Source organism: Astyanax mexicanus, chromosome 7 (genome assembly GCF_023375975.1).
Source record: "Astyanax mexicanus isolate ESR-SI-001 chromosome 7, AstMex3_surface, whole genome shotgun sequence".
NCBI classification, from domain to species: domain Eukaryota; kingdom Metazoa; phylum Chordata; class Actinopteri; order Characiformes; family Acestrorhamphidae; genus Astyanax; species Astyanax mexicanus.
The window spans coordinates 25,965,547-25,991,070 of record NC_064414.1 but is presented as its reverse complement, the minus strand read 5'-3'; the positions used below and the strand labels follow the sequence as shown (position 1 = coordinate 25,991,070).

At 39.2% G+C, this 25,524-nt stretch overlaps 2 protein-coding genes across 11 annotated transcripts in view; one reads left to right on the top strand and one right to left on the bottom strand.

The window, feature by feature from the left end:
• The first annotated feature begins 111 nt into the window (after positions 1–111).
• Positions 112–5,296, top strand: LOC103022475 (zinc finger protein 501). Its single transcript, XM_007230907.4, has 2 exons — positions 112–458; positions 3,090–5,296. Exon 2 carries the CDS (start codon positions 3,240–3,242, stop codon positions 4,539–4,541), a length of 1,302 nt encoding a protein of 433 aa, XP_007230969.3. The 5' UTR covers positions 112–458; positions 3,090–3,239; the 3' UTR covers positions 4,542–5,296.
• Positions 5,297–11,047: 5,751 nt separating this feature from the next.
• kiaa1109 (KIAA1109 ortholog) overlaps positions 11,048–25,524 on the bottom strand; it is a 75,393-nt gene continuing 60,916 nt past the window's right edge. For 9 of the 10 annotated variants that reach the window (XM_022684925.2, XM_049481759.1, XM_049481760.1 and 6 more), the window contains 17 exons: positions 23,393–23,554; positions 22,757–22,896; positions 22,047–22,245; positions 21,421–21,624; positions 21,104–21,280; positions 20,055–20,192; positions 19,736–19,951; positions 19,371–19,521; positions 18,554–18,711; positions 18,210–18,396; positions 17,198–17,415; positions 16,737–16,988; positions 15,728–15,931; positions 14,690–14,881; positions 14,420–14,554; positions 13,244–13,415; positions 11,048–12,312 (listed from right to left, as the gene is read on the bottom strand). In XM_022684925.2, coding sequence (XP_022540646.2) covers positions 12,093–12,312; positions 13,244–13,415; positions 14,420–14,554; positions 14,690–14,881; positions 15,728–15,931; positions 16,737–16,988; positions 17,198–17,415; positions 18,210–18,396; positions 18,554–18,711; positions 19,371–19,521; positions 19,736–19,951; positions 20,055–20,192; positions 21,104–21,280; positions 21,421–21,624; positions 22,047–22,245; positions 22,757–22,896; positions 23,393–23,554 — 3,125 coding nt within the window. In that variant the 3' untranslated portion in view covers positions 11,048–12,092. The remainder of the gene's footprint in view (positions 12,313–13,243; positions 13,416–14,419; positions 14,555–14,689; positions 14,882–15,727; positions 15,932–16,736; positions 16,989–17,197; positions 17,416–18,209; positions 18,397–18,553; positions 18,712–19,370; positions 19,522–19,735; positions 19,952–20,054; positions 20,193–21,103; positions 21,281–21,420; positions 21,625–22,046; positions 22,246–22,756; positions 22,897–23,392; positions 23,555–25,524) is intronic. The other variant, XM_049481756.1, reaches the window with a different exon arrangement.

The window sequence follows — 25,524 nt, the reverse complement described above, 5'->3', positions numbered from 1 at the left end:
AGCCGTTTTGCTGCAACCCCTCCCCCTCCTTCATCGAGAACTCGCTCACAGACTCCCTCTGGCTGATCCAACGGGGGAAACAGGGAGTGGACAGGCTCTCCACAAACCGGTATTCTGACGAATTGTGCTACCCAAGTGTATATTTAGTTAAAAGCACCATATTTGAAAATGCTCCCAACAGAGTATTTGGGATTAGAACGTTTTTTGTTTTTTTCATAGTTTAATTAATACTTAATATTATTAACTACTATTTACACATTAGTATCTAAAACACATGAAATCATATAAAAAACATTTGGTCCGCGCATGCGCACTGGTGGTAAGAAGCACATATTGACGTGTAGCACAACCCGACAGACCACCGGCTCTGGCTGAGCTTCGGGGTCCACAGCTGGAATGATTTTGGGGCTTTGTTCTCCCACACCGCTGGAGGTACAGGGTCAGCTGAACTACTGAAGGTATGCAGATCTCCCGCTCTACGGAGGATTATTTAATCGGTCTCTAGTTCGCTTCGGTCAGCAGTCTGACTGTGAGGCCAGTGTGGATCCGTGTTACGTTTTAATGAACAGAGACATAACGACATAACGCTCGCTGCGGTCCAGGGTCCAGACTGTATCATAAACAGGCTGCATTTCTACGGCTGTTGGTGAAGATACTTCTAGCTGTGTTGATTTAATACAGCTCTGTCCCTTTTAAAACCTACAGCCATTTTAGTTGTTAAATGTACATCTACATTTACTTATGTAGTACAACTAAAAAGAAGTGCCGTTTTGGGTTTATTTTGGGGTTTTTAAGGTGGAATGGAAAAATCTGAAAAAACGCAAACTCGATTCGCTAGCTGTCCCATTTAAGGTGGAAGGGAAAACTCAGGGAAAAGGCTAACTTGTTACGCCAGCTGCCGCATTTAAGGTGGAATGAAAAAGTCAGTGAAAATGCTGACTAACTTGATACGCTAGCTGTCGCATTTAAGGTGGAATTGAAAATTGTGGGAAAATGCTGACTAACTACAAAGCTGAAATTGGCTACTTATTAACCAGCTGCTTATTCGGATTTACGTTCCACCTTAAACGCTTGCTGCAGTTACATGCGGCCGCCTGTAGATGGCGGGTTTTAACAGTGGAAAGTCAAATTGCTGTGCAAACGCTCTGAACAGAAAAGGAAAAACACAGTAAGACGCTCCAAGTTTAATTTATACTTAAAAAAATGATAAAATAATATAGCTTAATAAAACAGAAAATACAATAAACAATATTTATTATATTATTAAATGTAGACTTAAGAGACAATAAATCATACTGTAAAAAAATCCTCAAAAAGAACAAAAAACTGTGGTTATTTTTCAAAATGACCCTGTAAACATATCATGTAATATGTAACGTTAGATGTGTATAACTTACACATGTAAGTTAATATAGAAATAATCAAATGCCGCTTTGGGTCTAGTTGTCAGGCCATTATCTCATCAATTTTAAGTTGTCTCAAAAAAAGCTCAAAAAGCTGACTGTCAGACTTAAAAAAAAAAAAAAAAAACAATACTGGGAAAATCCTGAAGATAAGCAAATATTACTGTGGACTTTTTTATAATGACTCTGTGATGGCATTCAATATAATGAATACACTAACTGTCGCATTTCAGGTGGAATGGAAAATTCAGGGAAAATGCTAACTTGATACGCTAGCTGTTGCATTTTAGGTGGAATGAAAAATTCTGACTAATTGATACGCAAGCTACCGCATTTAAGGTGGAATGGAAAATTAAGGTAAAAGGCTCACTTGTTACGCAAGCTACCGCATTTAAGGTGGAATGGAAAATTCAGGGGAAATGCGAACTTCGCTTGCCGCCACATTTATTGTGGAATGGAATGGAAATGGAATATTCAGAGAAAATACAATTTAAGTTTTTTACGCTAGTTGTCGCATTTAAGGTCGAGGAAAAAAACTGTTCTGCAGTTTTTCTAGTAAAAAACATTTTTCGACTGATCTTTTTAATATTTTTCATGTTTAATGGATTTTGATCTACATTTACAAAAAAAGAATCTCCACAGGGCGTAGTGTGTATCACTGTTAGCCTAAAGCTAACAGGTGAAAATAACAATTTGTTCCTAGGAATTTAAAATATAGGTTTGCCAAGCATTGATTTGGATTATTGTCTTTGGTTAATATCTGTGTGCAGTTTACTAATATAGTGTAAATAAAAAACTTTTTATATTTAGTTTTTATATTGTGTTTATATTTGTCAATTTCCTCATATTTTAGCTTTTATGCTTGAGGTCAGGACACTGCTCATTCACACTGAAATATTTAAAAACAAATTATTAATTGTGTAATGCTACCTTTTAATTTCTAATAACTGACCATCAGTAATGATAGTGAAAGATTTCAGAGAAAGATATTTATAATATAAAATGAGATCTGCATTTAATTCAGGTTTTCGAGCCGTATAATATATTTACTGTGTAATGTGAGATAGTAAAGTAGTAGTACAACATCAGCGTTTCCACTGCATATATTTTGTGGCCTGTTAACAGGCCTACTACAGAGGAAGCTACAATTTAATTTTATAATGCCCATGGGTTAAAATATATATGGTATGAATGGTAATCTGTAGAGATAGAACAACAGATCTGCTATCAGATTATTTTCAGCCAAAATACACGATTGTTGATTGTTCAATATTTCTCTGATTTCTCAGGAGTTTACACAGGGTTTACACAGGCTGTTTGGTCACAGGAAGCTGCAGTGCCTCCTCCAGCAGCTACAGACTTCGTTAAATTCAGCTCAGTCAGGCTGGACTACACATTTTCAGCTCATATGTGTAGGATATGCCTCGTGGAGGACAGAACATAAGATTTTAACCTCACTAACCGGATAATACCGCTCTTTACATAGCATATTTTATACATCCCAATCTGCTAATAAAAGTGCTAAAAAACACAGGTAACCACACAAACCAGCAAGTGCTGCAGAAAACATTCAAGCCCCACCTCTCAGCCATCCATATAGCATAACTGATTAATGTACCTGTTTTTAAATAATCAATCTGCTTTTATTCCACTACAATATTAAATTTATCTTTTGTCTTTTTCCAGAAATGAATGTTTTCCCAGTCTTCTCCTGAAATTTATCACGACAACCACCCAGGATATTTCGCAAAGGTCAATGTTAAATTGCTAAAAGCTCAAGACATCTAGAAGAATCTCCAATACATGCAAAAGTAGTTTGCTACACCACTTAAACAAATGAATCCAAGTCCAGGCATGGAAGAATTTTACCACACTGGGCAGAGTTTTACTACAGAGAGTACTCTCGAACTACACCAGCACATCCACACAGGAGAGAAACCATATCACTGCTCAGAATGTGGGAAGAGTTTTACTACACAGAATCATCTCAACGTACACCAACGCATTCACACAGGGGAAAAACCACATCACTGCTCAGACTGTGGGAGGAGCTTTACTCAACAGAGTCATTTCAAACTACACCAGCGCATTCACACTGGAGAGAAACCGTATCAATGCTCAGAGTGTGGGAAGAGATTTATTCAAATGGGTACTCTCCAAACACACTATCGTGTTCATACGGGGGAAAAACCATATCACTGCTCAGACTGTGGGAAGAGCTTTACTACACAGGGTAATCTCAATCAACACAGACACGTTCACACAGGAGAGAAACCATATTACTGCTCAGACTGTGGGAAGAGCTTTATAACACTGAGTGAGCTGACAAAACACCAGCACATTCACACAGGAGAGAAACCGTATCAATGCTTAGAGTGTGGGAAGAGCTTTACTTCACAGGGTAATCTCAAACTGCACCAGCGCATTCACACAGGAGAGAAACCGTATCCCTGCTTGGACTGTGAGAAGAGTTTTGCTACACACAGTCACCTCAAAAGGCACCAGCTTGTTCACACAGGGGAGAAGCCGTATCAGTGCCCAGAGTGTGGGAGCAGATTTACTACACAGAGTAATCTCAAACTACACCAGCACGTTCACACAGGAGAAAAAACGCATCACTGCTCAGACTGTGGGAGGAGCTTTCATCGACCGAGTCATCTCAAAAGACACCAGCGCATTCACACAGGAGAAAAACCATATTACTGCTCAGAATGTGGGAACAGTTTTAATCAACTGGGTCATCTTAAAATACACCAGCTCATTCACACAGGGGAGAAACCGTATCACTGCTCAGACTGTGAGAAGAGTTTTAATCAACTCAGTATTCTCAAACAGCACCAGCGCGTTCACACAGGGGAGAAACCGTATCACTGCTTAGAGTGTGAGAAGTGTTTTACTACACAGAGTGATCTCAAAAAACACCAACGCATTCACACAGGAGAGAAACCGTATCACTGCCCAGACTGTGGGAGAAATTTCAGGTATTCTGTTGTATTAAGGAAACACAAATGCACGAAGAGCATTCAATATATTAGCAATAACACTCCACAACCCAACACAGATCCTGAAGGAGAAGTTGAAGACCACACCTCGCCAAACAATCCTGATATTGATTGTTTAACAAATGTATACCTTTAAGGGTTATAATTTAACTAGAGTGCACAGTTCCTGCAGAAACTGCGGGTGTGATTGCAGCTGATTTGTGGACGGTGCTGCTAAAGTGTTGCGAAGTGTTTGCCTACTGCAGTCACACTAATAAGACTTAAGAAGAACTGTACTTATAATCTATGATCAAATAAAATGTCTTCTCAGTCTTTTTTCTGTACAAACAGGTCCACACAATTAATGAGCAGCTAATGCTTGTACTTCACTCTAATTCCTTAGTTCATGTATTTATATTAGTGAACATGTCAGACGAAGTAGAATAAAAAGTCCTTTTGTCGCTGATTGCGAACAAGGGAGTAAAATGATTCATTATGCTGTTGTGTGTCAGTACACTGTAAGAATTTTTTCAGTTAATGGTTTGATGCCAGATTAAAATGTTTTAAATTTGCTATACTGAGTATATATACATTTCAGCAGTACACATTGCTGCTTACACATTACTGTTTATGGGAGCCTGATTGCAAGAAAACAGACAGAATTTATATGAATTTCTTTTTAAGTAATGTCATTGCAATCCCATAAGGTACAAAACAGCTATTATGGATTACATTCAAGATACAGATATTACATGTACATTTCTAAAGCCACAGAAATTGTGTATAGCTCACGTTTGTTGAAATTTTAACACAGAATCAGCACTGATGTGGACACTGACGTTGCTGTCATATAATTGTAAAAATACTTTTAAAGGTTTCTAAGAGTTAATAAAAATATATTATGAATAATAATCCTTCATGTTCCTTTCCTTCTTCTTTTTCTTATTATACACTGCTCAAAAAAATAAAGGGAACACTCAAATAACATCCTAGATCTGAATGAATGAAATATTCTCATTGAATACTTTGTTCTGTACAAAGTTGAATGTGCTGACAACAAAATCACACAAAAATAATCAATGGAAATCAAATTTATTAACCAATGGAGGCCTGGATTTGGAGCCACACACAAAATTAAAGTGAAAAAACACACTACAGGCTGATCCAACTTTAATGTAATGTCCTTAAAACAAGTCAAAATGAGGCTCAGTATTGTGTGTGGCCTACACGTGCCTGTATGACCTCCCTACAACGCCTGGGCATGCTCCTGATGAGGTGGCGGATGGTCTCCTGAGGGATCTCCTCCCAGACCTGGACTAAAGCATCCGCCAACTCCTGGACAGTCTGTGGTGCAACGTGACGTTGGTGGATGGAGCGAGACATGATGTCCCAGATGTGCTCAATCGGATTCAGGTCTGGGGAACGGGCGGGCCAGTCCATAGCTTCAATGCCTTCATCTTGCAGGAACTGCTGACACACTCCAGCCACATGAGGTCTAGCATTGTCCTGCATTAGGAGGAACCCAGGGCCAACCGCACCAGCATACGGTCTCACAAGGGGTCTGAGGATCTCATCTCGGTACCTAATGGCAGTCAGGCTACCTCTGGTGAGCACATGGAGGGCTGTGCGGCCCTCCAAAGAAATGCCACCCCACACCATTACTGACCCACTGCCAAACCGGTCATGCTGAAGGATGTTGCAGGCAGCAGACCGCTCTCCACGGCGTCTCCAGACTCTGTCACGTCTGTCATGTGCTCAGTGTGAACCTGCTTTCATCTGTGAAGAGCACAAGGCGCCAGTGGCGAATTTGCCAATCCTGGTGTTCTCTGGCAAATGCCAAGCGTCCTGCACGGTGTTGGGCTGTGAGCACAACCCCCATCTGTGGACGTCGGGCCCTCATACCATCCTCATGGAGTCGGTTTCTAACCGTTTGTGCAGACACATGCACATTTGTGGCCTGCTGGAGGTCATTTTGCAGGGCTCTGGCAGTGCTCCTCCTGTTCCTTCTTGCACAAAGGCGGAGGTAGCGGTCCTGCTGCTCGGTTGTTGCCCTCCTACGGCCTCCTCCACGTCTCCTGGTGTACTGGCCTGTCTCCTGGTAGCGCCTCCAGCCTCTGGACACTACGCTGACAGACACAGCAAACCCTCTTGCCACAGCTCGCATTGATGTGCCATCCTGGATGAGCTGCACTACCTGAGCCACTTGTGTGGGTTGTAGAGTCCGTCTCATGCTACCACGAGTGTGAAAGCACCACCAACATTCAAAACTGACCAAAACATCAGCCAGACAGCATAGGTTCTGAGAAGTGGTCTGTGGTCCCCACCTGCAGAACCACTCCTTTATTGAGTGTGTCTTGCTAATTGCCAATAATTTCCACCTGTTGTCTATTCCATTTGCACAACAGCAGGTGAAATTGATTGTCAATCAGTGTTGCTTCCTAAGTGGACAGTTTAATTTCACAGAAGTTTGATTTACTTGGAGTTATATTGTGTTATTTGAGTGTTCCCTTTATTTTTTTGAGCAGTGTATTAAGTAGCCAGTGAAACATATATTGGGGAATTTAAAATTCAGTATGTTCTGCTAAAATACTGTTCAAAAACAGCACACCTCTTGCCCATCAAATAGGACAGAAGGTGTGCTGTTTTGAACAGTGCAAGCTAACAGTTAAACAAGAAATGACGGCATAGCAGAACTTTCCCAATCCCCTTCGCGAGCAGATCGGCACAACACCGCCCGCTGTAAAACTGCTGGAGGGGAAACAGTGCTTATAAATAAATTAACAAACACGAAAAAAGGCATTCTACCTGTAATTTCAATTCGTTTTAGTTTTATAAACACACAATACAGTTCCAGTTAATTACGTTTTTCTTTTAATTGTCGTTTTTATTAGTTTCAGTTAACGAGAATATTTTTACACTTTCAGCTTTCGTTATTTCGTTCGTTTTCGTTAACAATAATACTTGGTTATTTAGCTTTATTTTAAATTATCATGCCAGAGCTTTATATAAAATAAAAATAGCATTAAAAAAAACAGATGCCTACATCATATTTCATTTTATGGAACTCGCCCCAACCCGGGCCGAAGCAACTGGTGAGAAATCTCGGGTCGGGTTCGGGCAAAGGATCTAAGCAAAACCAGCAAGCTGATTGGCTGTTTCTCCTGAAAGGCGGAACTTTATACTTGAACTATAATTACACAACGGTCAATGGCCCGTCTCGTCATTATAAATACAACTGAGCTAAACGATTCGGGACTACTGGAAAATTATTCGCGGCTAAAGCCCAGGAAACCCAAGCCAGGGGCCAGGTGACGCCCCTGTCTGTACTTGTGTTATTGTGGACTCGGGAAAGGTGGGCATATGCCCGTTTTTATACAACAGTTAGTTCCAATTTCAAAATCTTATTGTTTCCTGTTATTTAAGATAACAGCACGGCCTTCTCACACTAAATCTGTAACACTCTGCGGACGCGTTGCCGAGTAACGGCATATACACAGTACCTTTTTGAATCATCACCTCCAGCAGCAGAAGCATTAGCTTAGCACAGGTTAGCGCCCAACCACGGCGCGCTCACCAGCAGAGCTGGCTCATCTTTTATGAAAAAAAGAGAAAGAAAATCCATCAGTCACCTTCGCCGCAGTCTGATAGCCGGATAACGGTAACCAGCCAGCAAGCTAAGCTAACCTAACCACAGTCCAGCCGGCTAAGAAACCAACACCACCCTGCATAACAGGCTGCAATGCTCGCAAACGCGCAGCTTTCACATGAAGACGACACTGTGGAGCAGGAGAGGAGAGTTTCAGCGTAATTAAAAGGCCATAACGTGTACTTACTAACCCTCAATTTTGATTTCAAGCTAACGATAAACCCATACGCTGTTCTGTAGCTACAGTTCTGTTACAGTTCAGTACAAAAAAAAAAGTTGTATGGAAGCAATAGAACATTTGAGGTGGTGTGTTATCGTGAATAACATCATGGCTGTGATGATCTACTACGACCAAATCACATCCGCCATGTTATTCGCGATAACACACTCCCTCTCGTGTTCTATTGCTTAACTATATACCTAATGAGTCTGTTACCGAAAATGCTTCCTGCTCCCTCATTAGTATTCCACTATTTAGGAAGCGACTAGTAAGTTCACTAAGTGATTACAAGTGAATCATAAGAAAACATAAAAACTGAACTGTGTTTACAACTCTGTTCATGGAGTGTCAACACGTTCATTCTAACGTTTAAATCTGCTTTACGATTCGGTCACAGCTCAGACACTAGAGGGCGCACCTGAGCGAGTACAGAATGAACGGGTTCATATGGAGCAAAATTTGCTAAGTGCGGACCACGCCTAAAGTAGAGAAAGAAGAAGGAAAAATGGGAGGGAACTCAGGGAAATTTGGGTTGGAGTTCTGAACTGCGTGCTTGAAGAAGCGTGCAGTTATATCCCCCCCTTTTATTTAATAAGAAGTGGAAGAGTAGAAAAAGGGGGTTGTTGGGGAGGAGGTGGGTTGCGAACTTTCGTCACGAGAGGTAGTTAGTTAGGGGAGGTATTTATAGGACGGTTGATTGATACGGGGTGGAGTTAGAACGTAGAGGTGGGGCGTGGTCCATCTCCCAAACTTTTGTTATTACATAACATCATTTACAGTTTATAAATAATTTCTATAATTTACTAAAATGTTTTGGTACCGCATACAATTTTCAAAGCTTTTAAATTCAGTTATAAACCTTTAAAAAGTGTCTTGCTATTACACGGGCCATTCTACCGAATCTGTGAATCCTGTCCCGAGGAAATTTTTGATAAAATACATTTTATTATTAAGCATAGTGTCTTGTGAACATTGACCTAACTGCAAAAGTAAGATATGTAATTAAAAACATTAATAAAAACTACTTAGAACACAAAAAAATAGCATTTGTTACCTCTCCCCACTCTAAACTATACCATGAAATATAATCCTTAAAATTGTTCGAATATGTCTTTTTTTGCATTGTTGTGTGACTTCAAATCTCTTCTATGCTTTAAAATATGTTTTTCATAATAAATCCATAATATTAAATAGGTAAAAACACATTTTTAGTTGTGTCCCCTGTTTCACTCTGAAAAATCTGGAACATTCTACAAGTCACATCTACAACAGGAAGTTTCATCAGCTGGTCCTTCTGAAGATCATGAGAAGACCTAATTTAAGTTCCCTCATTTGTTTTTCTGTATATTTCATCTTACTGTAACTATGCCTTAGAAGGTCAATCTTAACACTCGGTCCTGTTACCTAAATTAATTCATAGATTTTATTTGTTTTATTTTTAAAATTACACATTTTGGAGAAATCACTAGAACTTGATCAGTGTCCTCATGCTATTAGCATAGCCGCCATTTAGCTATTTTTCATGTTTTTGCTAATTTTATGCTAATAGGAGTGAGTGTCAGTGACAGGAGTATTTTTTTGTCATAAATATTAATTATTTGAACATACAGTCACCATTTCTTTAAAAACAATCAAAGGAATGACTAGACTTGCTTTTAAACATGCCTTTCATATGTCACATGAGTTTTGTAACTATATTCGACTTAGAAAGCACGTAAAAATTAAGTAAAGCTACATGAGATTGACCAGTACATGTTTTGAATAGTTAAATGCACGTGTTGGATTCAAAGTTGAAGAAAGATAAAAAAAAAAGTTTAATTTGGAACAGTTGTAAGCAAATGGCACCCATTCGGTGGAATGGAATGGTGCAGCTACAGCTCACAATAGCAGTAACGCTAGCATCTTTACTGCCTAAAACCCGCCCGCCGTAGAAAGACATGTATGTGTATCTATGTATAGGTAAGGTTTCTTGGCCAAGACAATTGGTTTGTTAATATTTTTAATTTACCATTTACCTTACTCGCGGGCTCCCTCTAGCGGTTTATAGAGGCCTAACCTCTTCCTATATCTCCCCGTTATACTGCCAGTCACTAGAGCGGTCTCAGCGAATGTGGGTAAATGCATCTGATCAGCTAAAGCTAAATTTACAATATAAATAGTGACCAATTTTGGCCAGGGTTTTTATTTAAACAAAAGTATCGGGACACCTGCTCATACATTGTTTCCTACAAATTCGAGGATATCAAAAAGTGGTAAAGTGCTTTTGTTGCAGTAACTCTTTCCTGTATAGAGAAAAAATCTATTAGATTGTGCTGTGCTGCTGTAAAGAGTTAATAGTATGCAGCAACATAAGAGCAAGAGAGGTCAGGATGCTGGAGGAAAAACACCCCACTTCATCCCCATATGGATTTGGGATCATGTTTTACTGAGAAACCTTTAACTCAGATGTGACATTATCCCATGCTCTGACTTTAGAACACATTGTAAGTGTGTAATTTCAGAAAGGCCTAGAACATCTGAAAGTAAAACTTTGTCTTATATATGTGTGTTATATATTAATTCTGGCCTTTTAAAATATAAAAAATAAATAATTTAAAGCCCAATATTAGCATGACATCTATGTCTGCGACAGTGCTTGTTAATTTTCAATCAAATTTTATATGACAAAATGGTTCCAATTCATTGATAAAACACAGATATTCTGAAATTTTTCAAGAGAGCAAAATAAAGTGTCTCCTCTGCAGCGTAATAAAAAAAAAAAAAAAAAAAAAAAATCTTTACCATATCCAGGCAGAAATTGAACACAGTAATAATGATTTTATTCAGTTAAAGCACATTGAACCTGTTCACCTCAGGATTTAAAATCTATTGCACTTAACTATACATAAAAATATTAAATCACACATGCTTAACATGGAGGATTGAGATTACACATTTAGGATGTTAAAATATGTGGAGAAATGCCAATAAAAATCACAGATATTATTAGAAAAATTCACATTTCAAAACACAATACAATTAGGTTTGATCTTGATAGAACGGTTGCCACTGAATTTTTAAGCCCAGTTCAGAACAGACAGCTTAACATTTGGTCATTTTAATCAAACAAGCACATTTAAGGTCAGAGCACACCGACCAGACACTCACAGACAAACCTGTACACTGGAACATGTGCTGCTGTTCTCAGAATGTCCGGAAAACCGTCTGTGTTTTTGTTTTTGTGTGTGACCGGTTGACGTGACCTGGCCTATATGTACACATACAGGCTTAAATTTACAAACACACACACTCATACACACACATACTGACAGGCGGCAAACAAAAATATGTGCAGCAAAACAAATGGCACGTCTTTTGACTGTTAAAATGATGTTAAAAACATCTAAATCTGAATGGAATTTTAAAATTGCTACAGTAGAGAAAAGTATAACGCCAAACGCTCTTAAGCCACATTGTAAACTAGCTCCAAAACACACTCTGAGAGCTTCAGGCCTCACTGGCAGTCAGTGTAAGTGAACGGTTAGCAAAACCATAAATATATATATAAGTGCAGGTCATGTATGTTGAGAAGTCCGACTGGCAATCAGAAGCAGGTTCTAGTCAAATGAAAGAGGCTGCAGATCAATATATACAAAAAGAAAAAACAAAGGCGCGACATTCGGCCAGTGCTGAAGATAAAAATTGCCACGTTCACCACCACAGTAAACAGCAGCTTCACACACGGGGAGGAGCAGCGGCTGTATTTACTGTACAGTAGTGTGAGTTTATCCAGTGTTTCAGATTAGCTTATAGTCACATTGACCCAGATCTCATATTGAAGTGCATGTATGTGCGAGTGTGCATTAATGTTCCTCTTTGTCTCGTACTCCTTTCTTCTCTTTCTCATCCTGCAGTGCAGTGCCCAGTTTCTTTATAAGAACTGACAGCACTTTATCCAGTGGGTCCATCACTCCTCTCTGAAGCCACTTGGGAATTGTAGTTCTTGCATGGTGGAAGCCCAACTTCTGCAGGATGTAGTCCACTCCCACTGGGTCAATCTTTCGGCCTGTCCAAGAAATTAAACTGAAAAGCACAGATTTATATATTTTAAATTAAAAGAACAATAAAAAGACAGACTTCTGCAAAACCGAAATAATCAATAGCCAAGAAGAAGAGAGCTGCTGTGCTGCACCGGTTCCTAGTATTAGACCTATTAAGTGTGGGGTTGTCTGCATTTTCTGCATTTTAATTAAAAAAAAAAAAAAACTATTGTTAAAATGGAGAGTAAATGTCAAAATATTCTTTAAGTACCTTAAAAAAAAGCGAGAAAAGGGTTTCATGGGATGCCATTTTTTTTCCACGTTTGTTTCTAAAATAACAAAACCTGAATGTTTCATAACTTAAGAGTCAAATTTGAACTCATGCAAAGAATTAAATGTAACATCACAAAATACTGTAATATTTGTTTTATATATATATATATATATATATATATATATATAAGTCTACACCATACAAGTTATTGTGTTAAAAGCAAAAATAAGTATCAGTATGATGTGTAGTGATTCTGTGTAAACTGTGGTGTAGAAGTCTGTATTCTCCAATGACCAGCAAATCCCTAAGGTTGGACATCATATGTATGTAGAAACATCACACACATGAATAGTCTAAATATTTACATTTCATAATTAATATAAATGAAAGCTGCAAAATTATTATTAAAAAAATAAGTTTCTTTTAAATATTTGTAAAGCAACCAGAGCAAAGCTAGGCGGGGTGAGGCACTGGGAAGAAAGGCACTCTGATTGGCCGAGAACACTTTGTTTATGTGCAGGAGGCAGATGAATTCTACAGGGAGCCAAATTTGAAAAATCAGTCCAGCGCACACCTCTTCTGTTTTGTACAGACCTGTGTTCCAGTGTTCATGACTTGTGTAGCTATTAATTATGATGCAGTTTGTACAGACAGCTAGCTGTGTGTGTAAGAGATTGGATGGATGGTGGTAGTTATTTACCGCAGTGTGGGCTCCAGGTGCCAGGTATTGCAGAGGAACTCTCTCCAATCCACAGTAGTGTAGTTCGTTCCATCTTCTTTGGGTTTGTCTTTATCCGTGGAGCCCTCCTCCTGCAGCGCAGTGGGGCTCTTCTGGCCCGGCCGTGACGAAAACATCCGTGGGGCAAACAGGGCTGCAGCACATTCACACACAAAACACTTCAGCAAAATTACAATGCAGTGAAGATTTTCTCCTCACACTGTAATGCACCGTTTTTATCCTTATTCTACTTACCGTATTTTTCCCACTATAAGGCACACTGGATTATAAGATGCATTTTATGCGACTCCAGTAAGAAACAGGGGTGTTGCCCTGTTTTCTTTCTAATTTAGCAGGTCTCACCACTGGGTGGCAAGACCTGTAATGCTAAGCTAAGTAAACAAAACTGTAATTCTTATATATATAAGAAAACTAGCGGGTTATACTAATGCTGCTCCAGCAGAGCTAGCCGGAATTAGCAGCAGGCTACAGGTTGATAATGCTCATCTCTGAAAGGGAAATGAGCTAGCTTTTAGAGTGGTTAGCAGCTAATACTAATTAATACTGCTGGAGAACTAAACTGAAACTGCTATATAGCTCTGTACTTCAGTGGAGTGGCTTTACTGCTCCTTACAGCTTGACTGGTACAATTCATACAAAGGTGCACCAGATTATAAGGCACACTGATGATTTTTACAGTACGAAAAATACTGTAATATACGTGTGTAACTATTTGTATCATCCGTCCAGCCAAAACAAATGCCAAAAATGTAAAGGGAGAAGTTTGGACTTTCGACTGTTTACCTGACATTTTAATCTAATATTTGAAAAATATGCAAAAATCAATGTGTATTAACAAACGTTGGCCATACAAAAGAAGAACCATCTTGAGTTCATAGTCTCTTCCATTCACAATTAAATAAAAACAAGGTTTCTTACTCTGACTTGTATTTGCATTTGTCTGTTTTGGGGCTATATTATAAGATACAGATTTGGTCAGAGACTTATTTTGCTAAATTCATAGAACACACTTAATTGTTAACATAAGTTTATTACAGTCAATATGTCATGTTTGTGGTAGAAATGGTAGATTCCAAGCCAGTAAACAAGTGCTCGACTGTTTTTTGTAGAGGTAGATTCTTTTCAGGACTTGTGTACCTTTCTCTTTCTCCTTCAGGTAGGCAGAGACCAGATCATGCAGGAACATGATGAGCTCTGCATCCATAGTAACACAGATGTGATCAGTGAATTCTGTCACCACACTGCATTCCACTTTAGGCTTGCTGCTCGCATCTGCAGACAGACGTACACAATGTATTTGTGTGAAGTATGAACTAATCATGTGAACAACCAATCAGATGACTGATGTAAATGGTCAGTCATATTTTTATATGTAGGTGCATTTTTTATTTTTTTTTATTGCTGTACCACTGAGAGACGGTTCCTCTGGGTCCTGAACATGGATGGACTTGAAGTCAAGCTGCATCCTTGGCAAGGCGAAGATGGTCTCAGTCTCGTGGTTGTAGCTGGATGAACCCCGGAAACTCAGCAGGCTGGAGCTCTTAGCAGCAGCTCCACTTTCAGAGTTGTTCGCATCCACATTTCGCAACAGGTTAAGCTCTGATTGAGAGAGAAAAAACACAAAAAGAGGAAAAGATCAGACATGAGTAATCTAACTATAAGGAGCTGTTCTTTCATTGGCATTTCTTGCTTCTGGGTTACCACTAAAGTCAAGAAGCGGAATTCCTGTTTAGACCCTAACATCACTTTACACATGCATTTCTGGACAAGCTAAGGGATTTTCCCTCCATTTAAACTGTGCAAATGAACCCACCCCAATTACAAGGACTCGCTGTATTACTTGCAATGCTCCCAAAAATAGGAAAGTCAGCTATGTAAAGTCAGCTATTGCCTCTTTGTAAACTGAATAAAGTCAAAAGTTTTAATAAAAAAAATACAATAAATATGGAAATGCATAAGAACAATATTCAAGAGAGAGTGCCATCTGCCCACCCAGAGAGAGCAAGGCCAATTGTGCTCTCTCAGGGCTCCGGTAGCCGTTGGCAAGTTACATGATCAGGATTCGAACCAGCAATCTTCTGATCATAGTGGCAGCACTCAGCCCGCCGGACCACTCTGAGCATGTTGCATTATACTATGCAGTAACTTTTGTATGTCTTAACCTCCCACACTGTTGACCACCTGAGTTGTTGTCTTTTTTGGTTGCATCATCAAAAATAGCTGTCTGTGTCTAAACTACGGTACATTAAAAAACACAGGCACTATATTGCTTCTAATACTTCATTATATAAACATTATTATATACAATTAGTGCATACTTTGCTTTTCTTTTTAAAATTTCCAAGATTCTAGCATTGCTCACGCTCTGCTGAAGAGCGGTCTTCCACCACTCGCAACATTCCAGAGAAAACTTCATCAACCGCCTCAAAAATGTGTGAATCTTACCTTCATTTCTCATTGCTGTAACGTAGTTGAACCATTCTTTGACTGTGGCAACTCCATGAGGTGGGTTCTCATGTCTGCGGCGAGAAACCTTTGTGATGGTTGCCATAGGACTTTCCAGTGCTCCACAAGGCTTGGTTACCATGGTGTTGTGCCCTAGGTGAAAGTCCAGAGTCTGTACAATGTAAGTGGAGTCATCGCTGGAGCCTGGAGAGAGAGGAGACACTGTTAATTACATGATGTGACCAAACATTACCTAGTTACAATGAAAATAATGACAGGCAGTGTGCTGCTGGTGGGGATACACTGAATTATCTGGCAACTGAGAAAGGCAAAAAAAAAAAAATTGCACTTTTGGTATTAGGCCGAATAAGTGAGGACACTGTATCATTTATACAAAACAAAAGACTCCTTTACTTTAAGACATATTTTAATTTTTCCTGTAACGGTGTATTTGTAAAGGTTGACAGGGTGCAGACAAATGTCAGGTTTAAGTTCATAGTATGCTCTATTCTTATAAATTCAACAAAAGTTTTTCAGCTGAAAGACATACACTGTACATGGCTAGGATAGTAACATTACCAGCACTTAATCATCTGTAGCATTTGTTAATTTACTAAAAGACTGGCTGCCTTTCTCTGTGTAGAATTCACTTACACATGACTTGGGTAGCACTTCTAAAGTACATTCATGATTAGATTAGCACTACTGAGGTACATGTATGAATAGGACAGCACTGCTAAAGTAAATTCATCATAAGTGAACCACTGGTAAAGTAAAGCCGTGTTTAAAATGGCACTGCTGAGGTAAATGCATCAAGCTTGTTTGATTTGTCTGTCGGGAAATCCAAAATTTTAAGTGTTCAATAAACGCTTCTAAATTGTAGTTTTTTAAAATATACATCTAGGCTATTTAATTTGACAACCTGCAAAAAAAATTATCCCTTCGGCCAAATATGTTATTTTTTGTTTGGTTTTGGACAGTTTTTAAATTTCATCAGAAATATCAGTACCATCCTCCCAGATCTTCTGTGCCTCGGTCCAGAAGGCAATGTTGGGCTCCTCCAGATGGAACAGGACCCATAACTTTGAGCGGAAGTTGGGCCCATGGAAACAGGCTAGAGTCATGTGATTTCCATGCAGACTCATGGAGCCTCCCAGCTGCACAGCATCCTCAGGCAGCGGCATTGGAAACAGTGAGATGTGACAGCCAGCTACCATCTTCAGCACTGCTGGCCAGTGTCTGTGATGAGCTGCATCCATATCTGAGGGATTAAGATGGTAAAAGATTAATTCAGATTCCTTAACTACAACTGACTGGATGGTAAAGCGTAGATTTGACAGTAGTTTTGATTGGCAGGCTTACAGTAAGTAAGGTACATCCCTTTACAACAGAGAAAAAACAAAGCTGAATCATACAAATGCAGGACTTGTGCACAAAGACCAACACTTGCATGCATGCACAGACACTCACAGAGGTCGGCAGCACCTTTATCCACATTGGCTACGGGTGTTTTGGGGGGTGGGAAGGCGCCTGGCCCCCAGGTGGACAGCGCTCGCTTGCTGGTGTCAAACTGCTGAGTGAAGAACTCCTGAAGCTTCATGCCAATCTTGATGAGATCAGGTGTGGTGGAGCGAGAGATGATCACTTGGAAGATATCCCACTGTAGATCTCCATGAACAAAGATCTCACTGTAGGAAACACATTTACAGACATTTGATGTAATTATAAAGGCATGCTTCCTGTGTTTATTATGGATACTATAAGCACACTTTGATTGTAATAAGATTTACAGGAAAACAAAATAGTATATAAACATTGTGAGCATGCAAACTGAAAAAAGAAAACCTCACTTTTTATGCAGTAATGTAGATTTATACACAACACAAAAAAACACAATTTTGGAGAACGTTTTGTCATACATTTATTAATCTACAAATGACAATAGTTATATTAGAGAATTACACATGCAGAACGGTCGTTAGGCTACCTAAACATGACTTAATATGAGATGTAAATAAAACTATTAATATATTGGTATGAATATTGGTATTTGACTATGTTTTAATAAATTACACCTACAGTTTTTTGCTTGTAAAGACTATATAAAACATTTCTAAACTTGTGGAGTAACACTGCTTTTGATTAAGCAGTGATCTGGGTCTTTTCCACCCATTTCCGTAAAATACCTTATCGGCCCTGATTTCTGATCACATGATTACATTAAGTTATAATTAAATATTCATAAGTTCTTCATAATTGTTAACAGTCGTTAAAAAAACACTATCCTTGATCAATATTTTATTATTCATGCATTTGTTGGTATTCTCTGGACTTTTATTGTTTTCTCAGGACTTTTATCTTGAATTTTAAACTCCTAAAAGAGACCAGAGCAGCCCCTCCCTCACCCGGCTTTCTTTTAGTGATTTATATTGGGCAAGCACTTTTTTTTCTAAATTTCTACCCAATTTGGAATACCGACTACCTTTTCTCTGATAAGCTGGCCTCAGTAAAGAGGTTGACTTTCCACTCATCCTGGAGCTGCAGGTCAGCATTGCTGAAAATCCCCATCAGGATGCTGGAGCCCATGTAATCCAGTCGGGCCTCAGTCGAGCCCATCGTGATCTGGATTTTATGGCTGGGCTGCTGGTTGGGATGCTCAGAGATATGGGCTAAAATAAAATAGATAATTAATAATATTACCAACATATGCTGAAGAAAGGCTGTTTTAGTTGATCATATTTTAGAGAATAATAAAAAGACAATCATGAACTCTTTAATCTTTTAGGAGCACCTAAATGCAGATTATGTACAAGATGAGGTACTTACAGACCATCTCAAGTGTGTTAACATCAATATTTCCTCCCACCACTCCTCCTTTGGAGTCCAGTTTGGACCGGCCCAATCCCACCGCCATGCTGATTTCTCGATCTCTGTTGCTGCCCACAGACAGACGCCCCTGACTCTTCAAACCACTTGTCGTCCAGCTACAATGATACAGGTTATGTTATAAACAGAAGATACAGGGTTCATACAGGGTTTTTAACAAATAAATGTTCATGAATTTTTCCATGTCTTTGTGACAAATTAAAACAAAAAAATCCATCAACTGATTATAAAGCTCTGGAAAAAATTAAGAGACCACTTCAGTTTCTGAATCAGTTTCTCTGATTTTGCTATTTATAGGTATATGATTAAGATGATAAGTTGATTGATATGATAAGATGATAAAGATTTTTAATGCTTCTCAAACAACATTACCTAGAATCTTTAGTTTGAAACTTAAAAAAAAAAAGAACCAAATTTAAATAAACTTATTTGACAGATATCTGGCTGCTGGGGGAACATGTTGGTTGGGATTTCTAAAATGTGTAGCTAGACAGCACTAAATCAGCATTTTCATTGCTCATTGTGCGAATTTACAGTTATAGTCCAGCTAAAACTCCAGTCTTAATAGGACTCACGCAGCCAGATAGCTATTGTGAGGAGATGTGACGGTTTATCCAAACTTTAAATTATTTTTTTAAAAGCAAAACAGCTTTTCTCAGTCGATAAACAGAAACACAAATAATTGTGTTTCCGTGACTTTTTTCAAAACTTTTTGGGTATAAAAGGAGGAGTAAGTGGTATAAAGCTGGTCTCATACGTGTTGTTTCCCATAACGTTACTCATGTTCATTTGAACATTGAGCTGTTTGAGGTTGATGACGAACACCACTAGCGTCTCCCATGGCGATCCCTGCTGTGCTGCTGCCTTGTTATTTCGGAAGGATGGAGTTGATGTCTTGGTCACAGAGTCTGCAGAAAAAAAAAACACTATCACTATCATACTTTTTATGCATGTGTGTGTAGGAAAAAAGAAGGTAGCTGATAACTGATAATATTCCATCTGCTTTTTAGACACACATAAAAGGTCCAAAATAGGACTAAAAACACGGTAGCATCACATTATTAAGTAAACTGTGTATAGATATATTCAACCATGTACAATACTGTGTGTGTATGTGTGTACCTCGACGGGGGGCAGAGGAGTCAGACACACTGCGGGAGCGGCCAGTAGCAGGTGATTTAAGGTGGGTGTGGCTGGGTGTGGACTCGCTGAACACGCTGGAGGAGGGATGCTGGGCTGTCTGTCCATCCCACGTCCTCCAGTAGGCTTTACGGCTGGACTCTGGAGACAGATGCTGTGCTACACTTTCAGCAGAGTCCGGTGTGGCCGGGCCTGAAGCTAAAACACACACACACACATGCAGGTCAGAACAGCAAGATTAAAAACAGATCAGTAGAATTTCCTCACAAACTTGCACAAAACCAAGGCTATGGTGTCTGACCTGGTAAATTGATGGTTTGATCCCCAAGGAACAGTCGCCTAGCGATGCTGCGTCGATACCAAGCTTTTGGGAAGGCCAAGATTTCACTGAGACGCCTCATGTCATATTTAAATGAGGCTGAGCCAATATCGCACACCGCTAAATAAGGACACACAAACATACACTTGTCAGAAGAAAAGTCCAGAATTGTTGTTAAAAATAACTCAAGATCATTCCAAAATTATAAAAATCAGAGATTAAAATGCTTCTAAAATAATCATAAATAAAGCATATAAATATGCTTTTTTTTAAAGTCAGCACTGTGTACTAGAGATGTCCTGAACCAATAAATATGCCCCCTAATCTAATCCATTCTTATCAGAGTCTCCTAAAGCTGGTTATCAACTAATATTAGAAATGAACCAAGCAGGTTCAGGTTTTTGAGGCCAATACACGACAACAGGCAGATCAGTTAAATTAGATACAAATCTAGGTTGAATCAAGTATAAATACTGTGATATTCTGAAATTATTATTTTTTATGAATTACATAGCGTTTTTTTTTGTAATAGAGTATAACTAATCACCTTTAACATTCAGCTCCCAGTTTATTTAAAAAAAAAAAACATTACAGTCAATTCACTTTGAGGATGCTTTAAGGCGCTCCAAATTAGGCAGAACTGGATCTGGTCTTTAAAAACCAGATAACACCAGATCCAATACAATATTTTTCAACCGAACATGATTTCAAGCAGCTGGATTAAATTGACAACTGTAATGCATACTAGTGCTGAGCAGTATGACCAAAAATGTCATAAAAAAAAAAACAGTGATCATTTTTATGATTTTCCTTTATAAATCACTAGTTGTTCAGAACAGCAGTCTTAGTTAAATATATCATATAGCAGACGAACACAGTAATATTTGAAAAATGAAATTAAGTTTATAGAAAGTGTGCAATAATCCTTTAAACAAAATTAGGCAGCTTAATTTAATTTAGTCAAGACCACTAGAGCCAAATCGAGAGGATGGGCTAAACACTAACTGGAGGACTGAGTGTTCTAAACGTACCAGAGATGTTAATGAGTGTTGTGTCCATCTTGCCTCCCTTGCTAGCAATAAACGTGTCAATAAAGGCAGGGCAGCCTGTCCGTCTCATCCTGGACAGACTGACTTTGACAAACTCCAGGTTAATGGAAAGAGAGTCCTTCCTGCCGGTCACAGACGTGCTCTCCTCCTCCACTGCTCCTGAAACACAAGCATTTACCAGCTTCACAACAAGAAGGAACAACACTAAAAGTGATACAAAAATCATGCATGATAAGTTTAATCACATATATTCATTTAGAAATATGTTTTGTTTAAGCAGCTAATAGTGTAGGTCTTACCTAGGGGTCCTTGTCCAGGTGGCAGACCAGTTACAGCAGACTTCTGCTTGCCAGCTCCGTAGGGATGGAAGACATAGAGTGAGAAATCAGACATGCAGGCTGTGAAGCTCAGCCCAGAGGAGTTGGTGGAGGGACCTGATAAATCAGACTGACTGCTGCTGTGTCGACTGCGTCCCAGCGGACTGCCCAAACCCAAAGGAGGACCTGGTGAAAGATTTCACTGTCTATGAAACGCAGCTCGGCAAGGTCAAAGCATTATAAAAAATGTCTAAAAGGATAGTGCTGTTAGCTGAACTGAGAACTTTATTTCATGGCCTGCAAAAGTCTGAGCACCTCAAAAGTTTGGGTATAATGCCACATCTTCTATGCAATGTGCAAAAACAACAAGGCAGATCAGTGGCAATCCACCTTACAACTTACAACACCTAAAGTATCTGCTGCTAACAGCTTGTCCTCACTCACCCGAGGCCTCTCGCAACTTACACAAAGAAGTAAACTGTAACCTTGTTCATGATTTCACTTTTAGAACCGAAAACTGTGCAACACAGTACACTTTCTAAGAGTAAAGTGTAATTATGGTGTGATTAACATAGTTTTGACAACCCCTCAGAGAATCAGCAACCTACCTTTGCTCCCAGGTACTCTCTGAGCATTGTGCACTGATGGGGGTGTGGAGGAGGGGGTGTGCTGGGGTTCAGTTGGATGGATGGCGCTGGGGGGTTCCAGCTCACCCCTGTTGGAGGAGAACACCAAGTCCAGAGAGGGCAGCTTCAGCATACACTCCACACGGGACATGGGCAGACAGCTGAAGCGAATCTGAGACGGCTGGAAGACAACATGCAAATTTTGCTCATAAGTTCATATCACTATACAATATCAGGTTATATGACAGTTCTATCAGAAACACATATATATTTATTTACATTTATTCACATGCATTTGCTTTTTTACCTAATTTAATAAACAAATAATTTTTTTTAACCAATTACCCCACCCGTTTAACATGGCTCCCCTATCACTAGCAGTGCCCCAACCCTAGCACATGCCTCCTCCGACACATGTGAATTCAGTCACCGCCTCTTTTGTTAAACTGCTACTGATGTAGCGTTAGCCAGTGCACTCTGAGGAAAGCACAGTGAGCAACTCAGCATACAGATGACTGTGGTACACAACATCACCTTAGGAACGATGTGGGAAGAGAGTGTCATCTACCCACCCAGAGAAAGCATGTCCAACTGTCCTCTCTCTGACTCCGGCTGCTGATGCTTAATTCTATATTATTTTAATCTTTAACACTGTATACTTGTAAATACATGTGGAAAAAAAAAAATCATACCTGCACTCGAACATAGACTACCACATCCACTGGGAAGGACGAGTAAGGAGAGGCAGAGGCCGACACCAGAGAGACCTGAGACTCCTCCAGCGGATCCACAGAATCAAAATGGCCTACATCTTCCTCAGGAGCACTCATTGCTACAAACAAACACACAAATACACACATTTACATCAGGACATGATTGAGTGAAACCTTCTTATACTCCAAATAGAAATGATTTTAAATGGTAGAGCAACACAAAGTAGCACATAATAAACCCCTAAATAAAATCCAGTGCAATCTATTGGCTTTAGAAGTCACTTAGGGTCCAGCTGTGTTATTCATACTCAGTATAAAAGTATAAGCTGGTCAGAGTTGATGGGAAAATGGATGGAGCTCAATACAGGGCAGTGGAAGAAAACCTGTTGGAGGCTACAAAAAACTTGAGACTGGGAACAAGATTCACTTTCCAGCAAGGCAATGACCCTAAACATACAGCCAGAGCTACAGTGGAACAGTTTTGATCAAAGAAATTAAAAAAAAAAAAAAAAAAAAAAGTGTTAGAATGGCCCACTCAAAGTCCTGACCTAAATCCCATTGGGCAAGCCACTGTATTTGACAGGTTCGCTGACTGTACGCCTGATGAACACACACCTGTATAATTCCTGTCCACTGGTGTAATGGGGATGGTCTCCAAAGCTTTCTCAAGGAAGTCCAACAAGCAGGGGCTGATCACCATTTCTTCTGGAAGAGTCTGCAAGGCCACCCACGCATACAGCTTAGCAGTCTTCACTCCTGCATTCCCCTTCCCTTTAGCTGTAAACACACAGAACCAGCGGTTAACCCCTTATGCTCATGCTACGAGATCACAGATCAGTGTTCAGCCATTAGATTCACACAGTGCACATGTTGGTGTTTCTCTGATTTCAGTTCAGGCCAAAGGAAATGAAGCCAAGTGCATGCATTATGTAGTACACAGAACTAGTGATGCTGCATGCCATAAAAAATGCTACAGAAAAACTGATAGCTTACAACAATGATATTGCAGCAAAATCTCAGAGAGCAAGAATTCTGGCTATCACAGGTAACTGATATAGCTATGACAGAACTGTCCATAGCTAGAATCTATAAAGCCAAATCATCTACTCTTAAGAGTTGGAAGCAATTTTTTTGGATGTAAGTGACATATTGGAACACAGATGAGGGATACAAAACTATGTTTTATTTACCGTATTTTTTGCACTATTAGGTGCACTTAAAATCCTTTAATTTTCCCAAAAATCGCCAGTGAGCCTTATAATACAGTGCGCATTATGTATGAATTTTACCAGTCAGGTTGTAAGGAGCAGTAATACAGGAACGTTATACAGGAGTTTTAGTTTAATTCTCCAGCTATATTGAGCTGATAACCTGTTCAGAAGTGAGTATTCTCGGCCTGTAGCCTACTGCTAACTCTCGCTAGCACTGCTGGAGCAGCATTAGCATTCTTGCTAGTGGTTAGCCATTATTGCTAATGCTTTAACTTTAGTGAAAATCTGAGAATCTAAGCTTACTGTAAATAAACGGAAGAGCTTAACTCACCCAAATAAACAGTTATCAGTATCTGTGTAGATTAACATCCAGTGCTCTTTGGCTTGTTTGACTTACCTGAAATGTTTTGTTTTTATTATTATTTAAGAATTATAGTTTTGTTTATTTAACTTAGATACACTTTACAAGTCTCGCCACAGATTAATTAGAAGGTAAACATGGCAACACTCCTGTTCTTTAGTAGTGTCTTATAAAAGCGCCGTATAATCCGGTGTGCCTTATATATAAAAAAAAGACCAGACAATAGACTTTAATTGATAGTGCGCCTTATAATCTGGTGCGCCTTATAGTGCAAAAAAAATAAATCTTTGGATTATCTGATTGTGATATTAAAATAATATTGACAATAATGAAGCATGCTGTAGTGTAGGAAAGACTTCACTCCAAAGCAGTGAGGCATGCAAACAAAATGTCTCAAAGAAAGCATCTGCATCTTGGTCATGTTAAGGTATAGACATAGTCAAGTGAAAATAAATCAAGACAACCCATGAAAACCTCATATATTCTTACAATTTTGAATTTAAAATATGGACACCTAATTGTTACTGTAATAATATTGACAAGTAAACCTAATATAACTGAGCAGTCTTCACACAAACTTGCACAAATTTCTTTACTGTGGCTGCTTAGTGCTCTGTAATACCTGAGAAGCTGGGTATCCAGCTCTCACTTCCATATTTATCTCCGTTTACCTTATCTTTTGGTTTACAGCTTCTATATTTTTTCGTCCCATTTTTACCCTCTTTTTATAGACTATTTGCACAGGTAAATTGATTACAGAAAGCGTTAAATCGACTATTAGTAGTAAGTACCAGTAACAATACAGTTATTGGTGAGTTTTTGCTTATTCTGAGTGGGCATGTAAAGTTTAAACCTCTTTTCTGACAACAGTGATAATACTAGTGGTTGTGTGTTGTGCTAAGCACCAGCTAATTAGCTCTGTGGTGGCAAAGGTGAATCAATTAGAGATGCGCATCCAGGTGGTTTAGCAGGGATGTGTCACATCATTAAAAAAGTAGTTATAACATTTTTTGAAGGAGTCTGTCTTATTTAAAACTGATATTAAGGGCCTTCTGTGGTGAGAATGGGTAATTGCACAGAGCATCCGGAAGAATCATTTTAAACTGGGCGGGTGTGTTGCGGTCTCCTTTCAGGGCAGATAAATCCGATTCCAGGTTATGTTTAATCAGAAAGAG

Bases quoted from the DNA above. Each gene is read 5' to 3' on its own strand.
- LOC103022475 (XM_007230907.4), top strand. From the start codon at position 3,240: ATGAATCCAAGTCCAGGCATGGAAGAATTTTACCACACTGGGCAGAGT.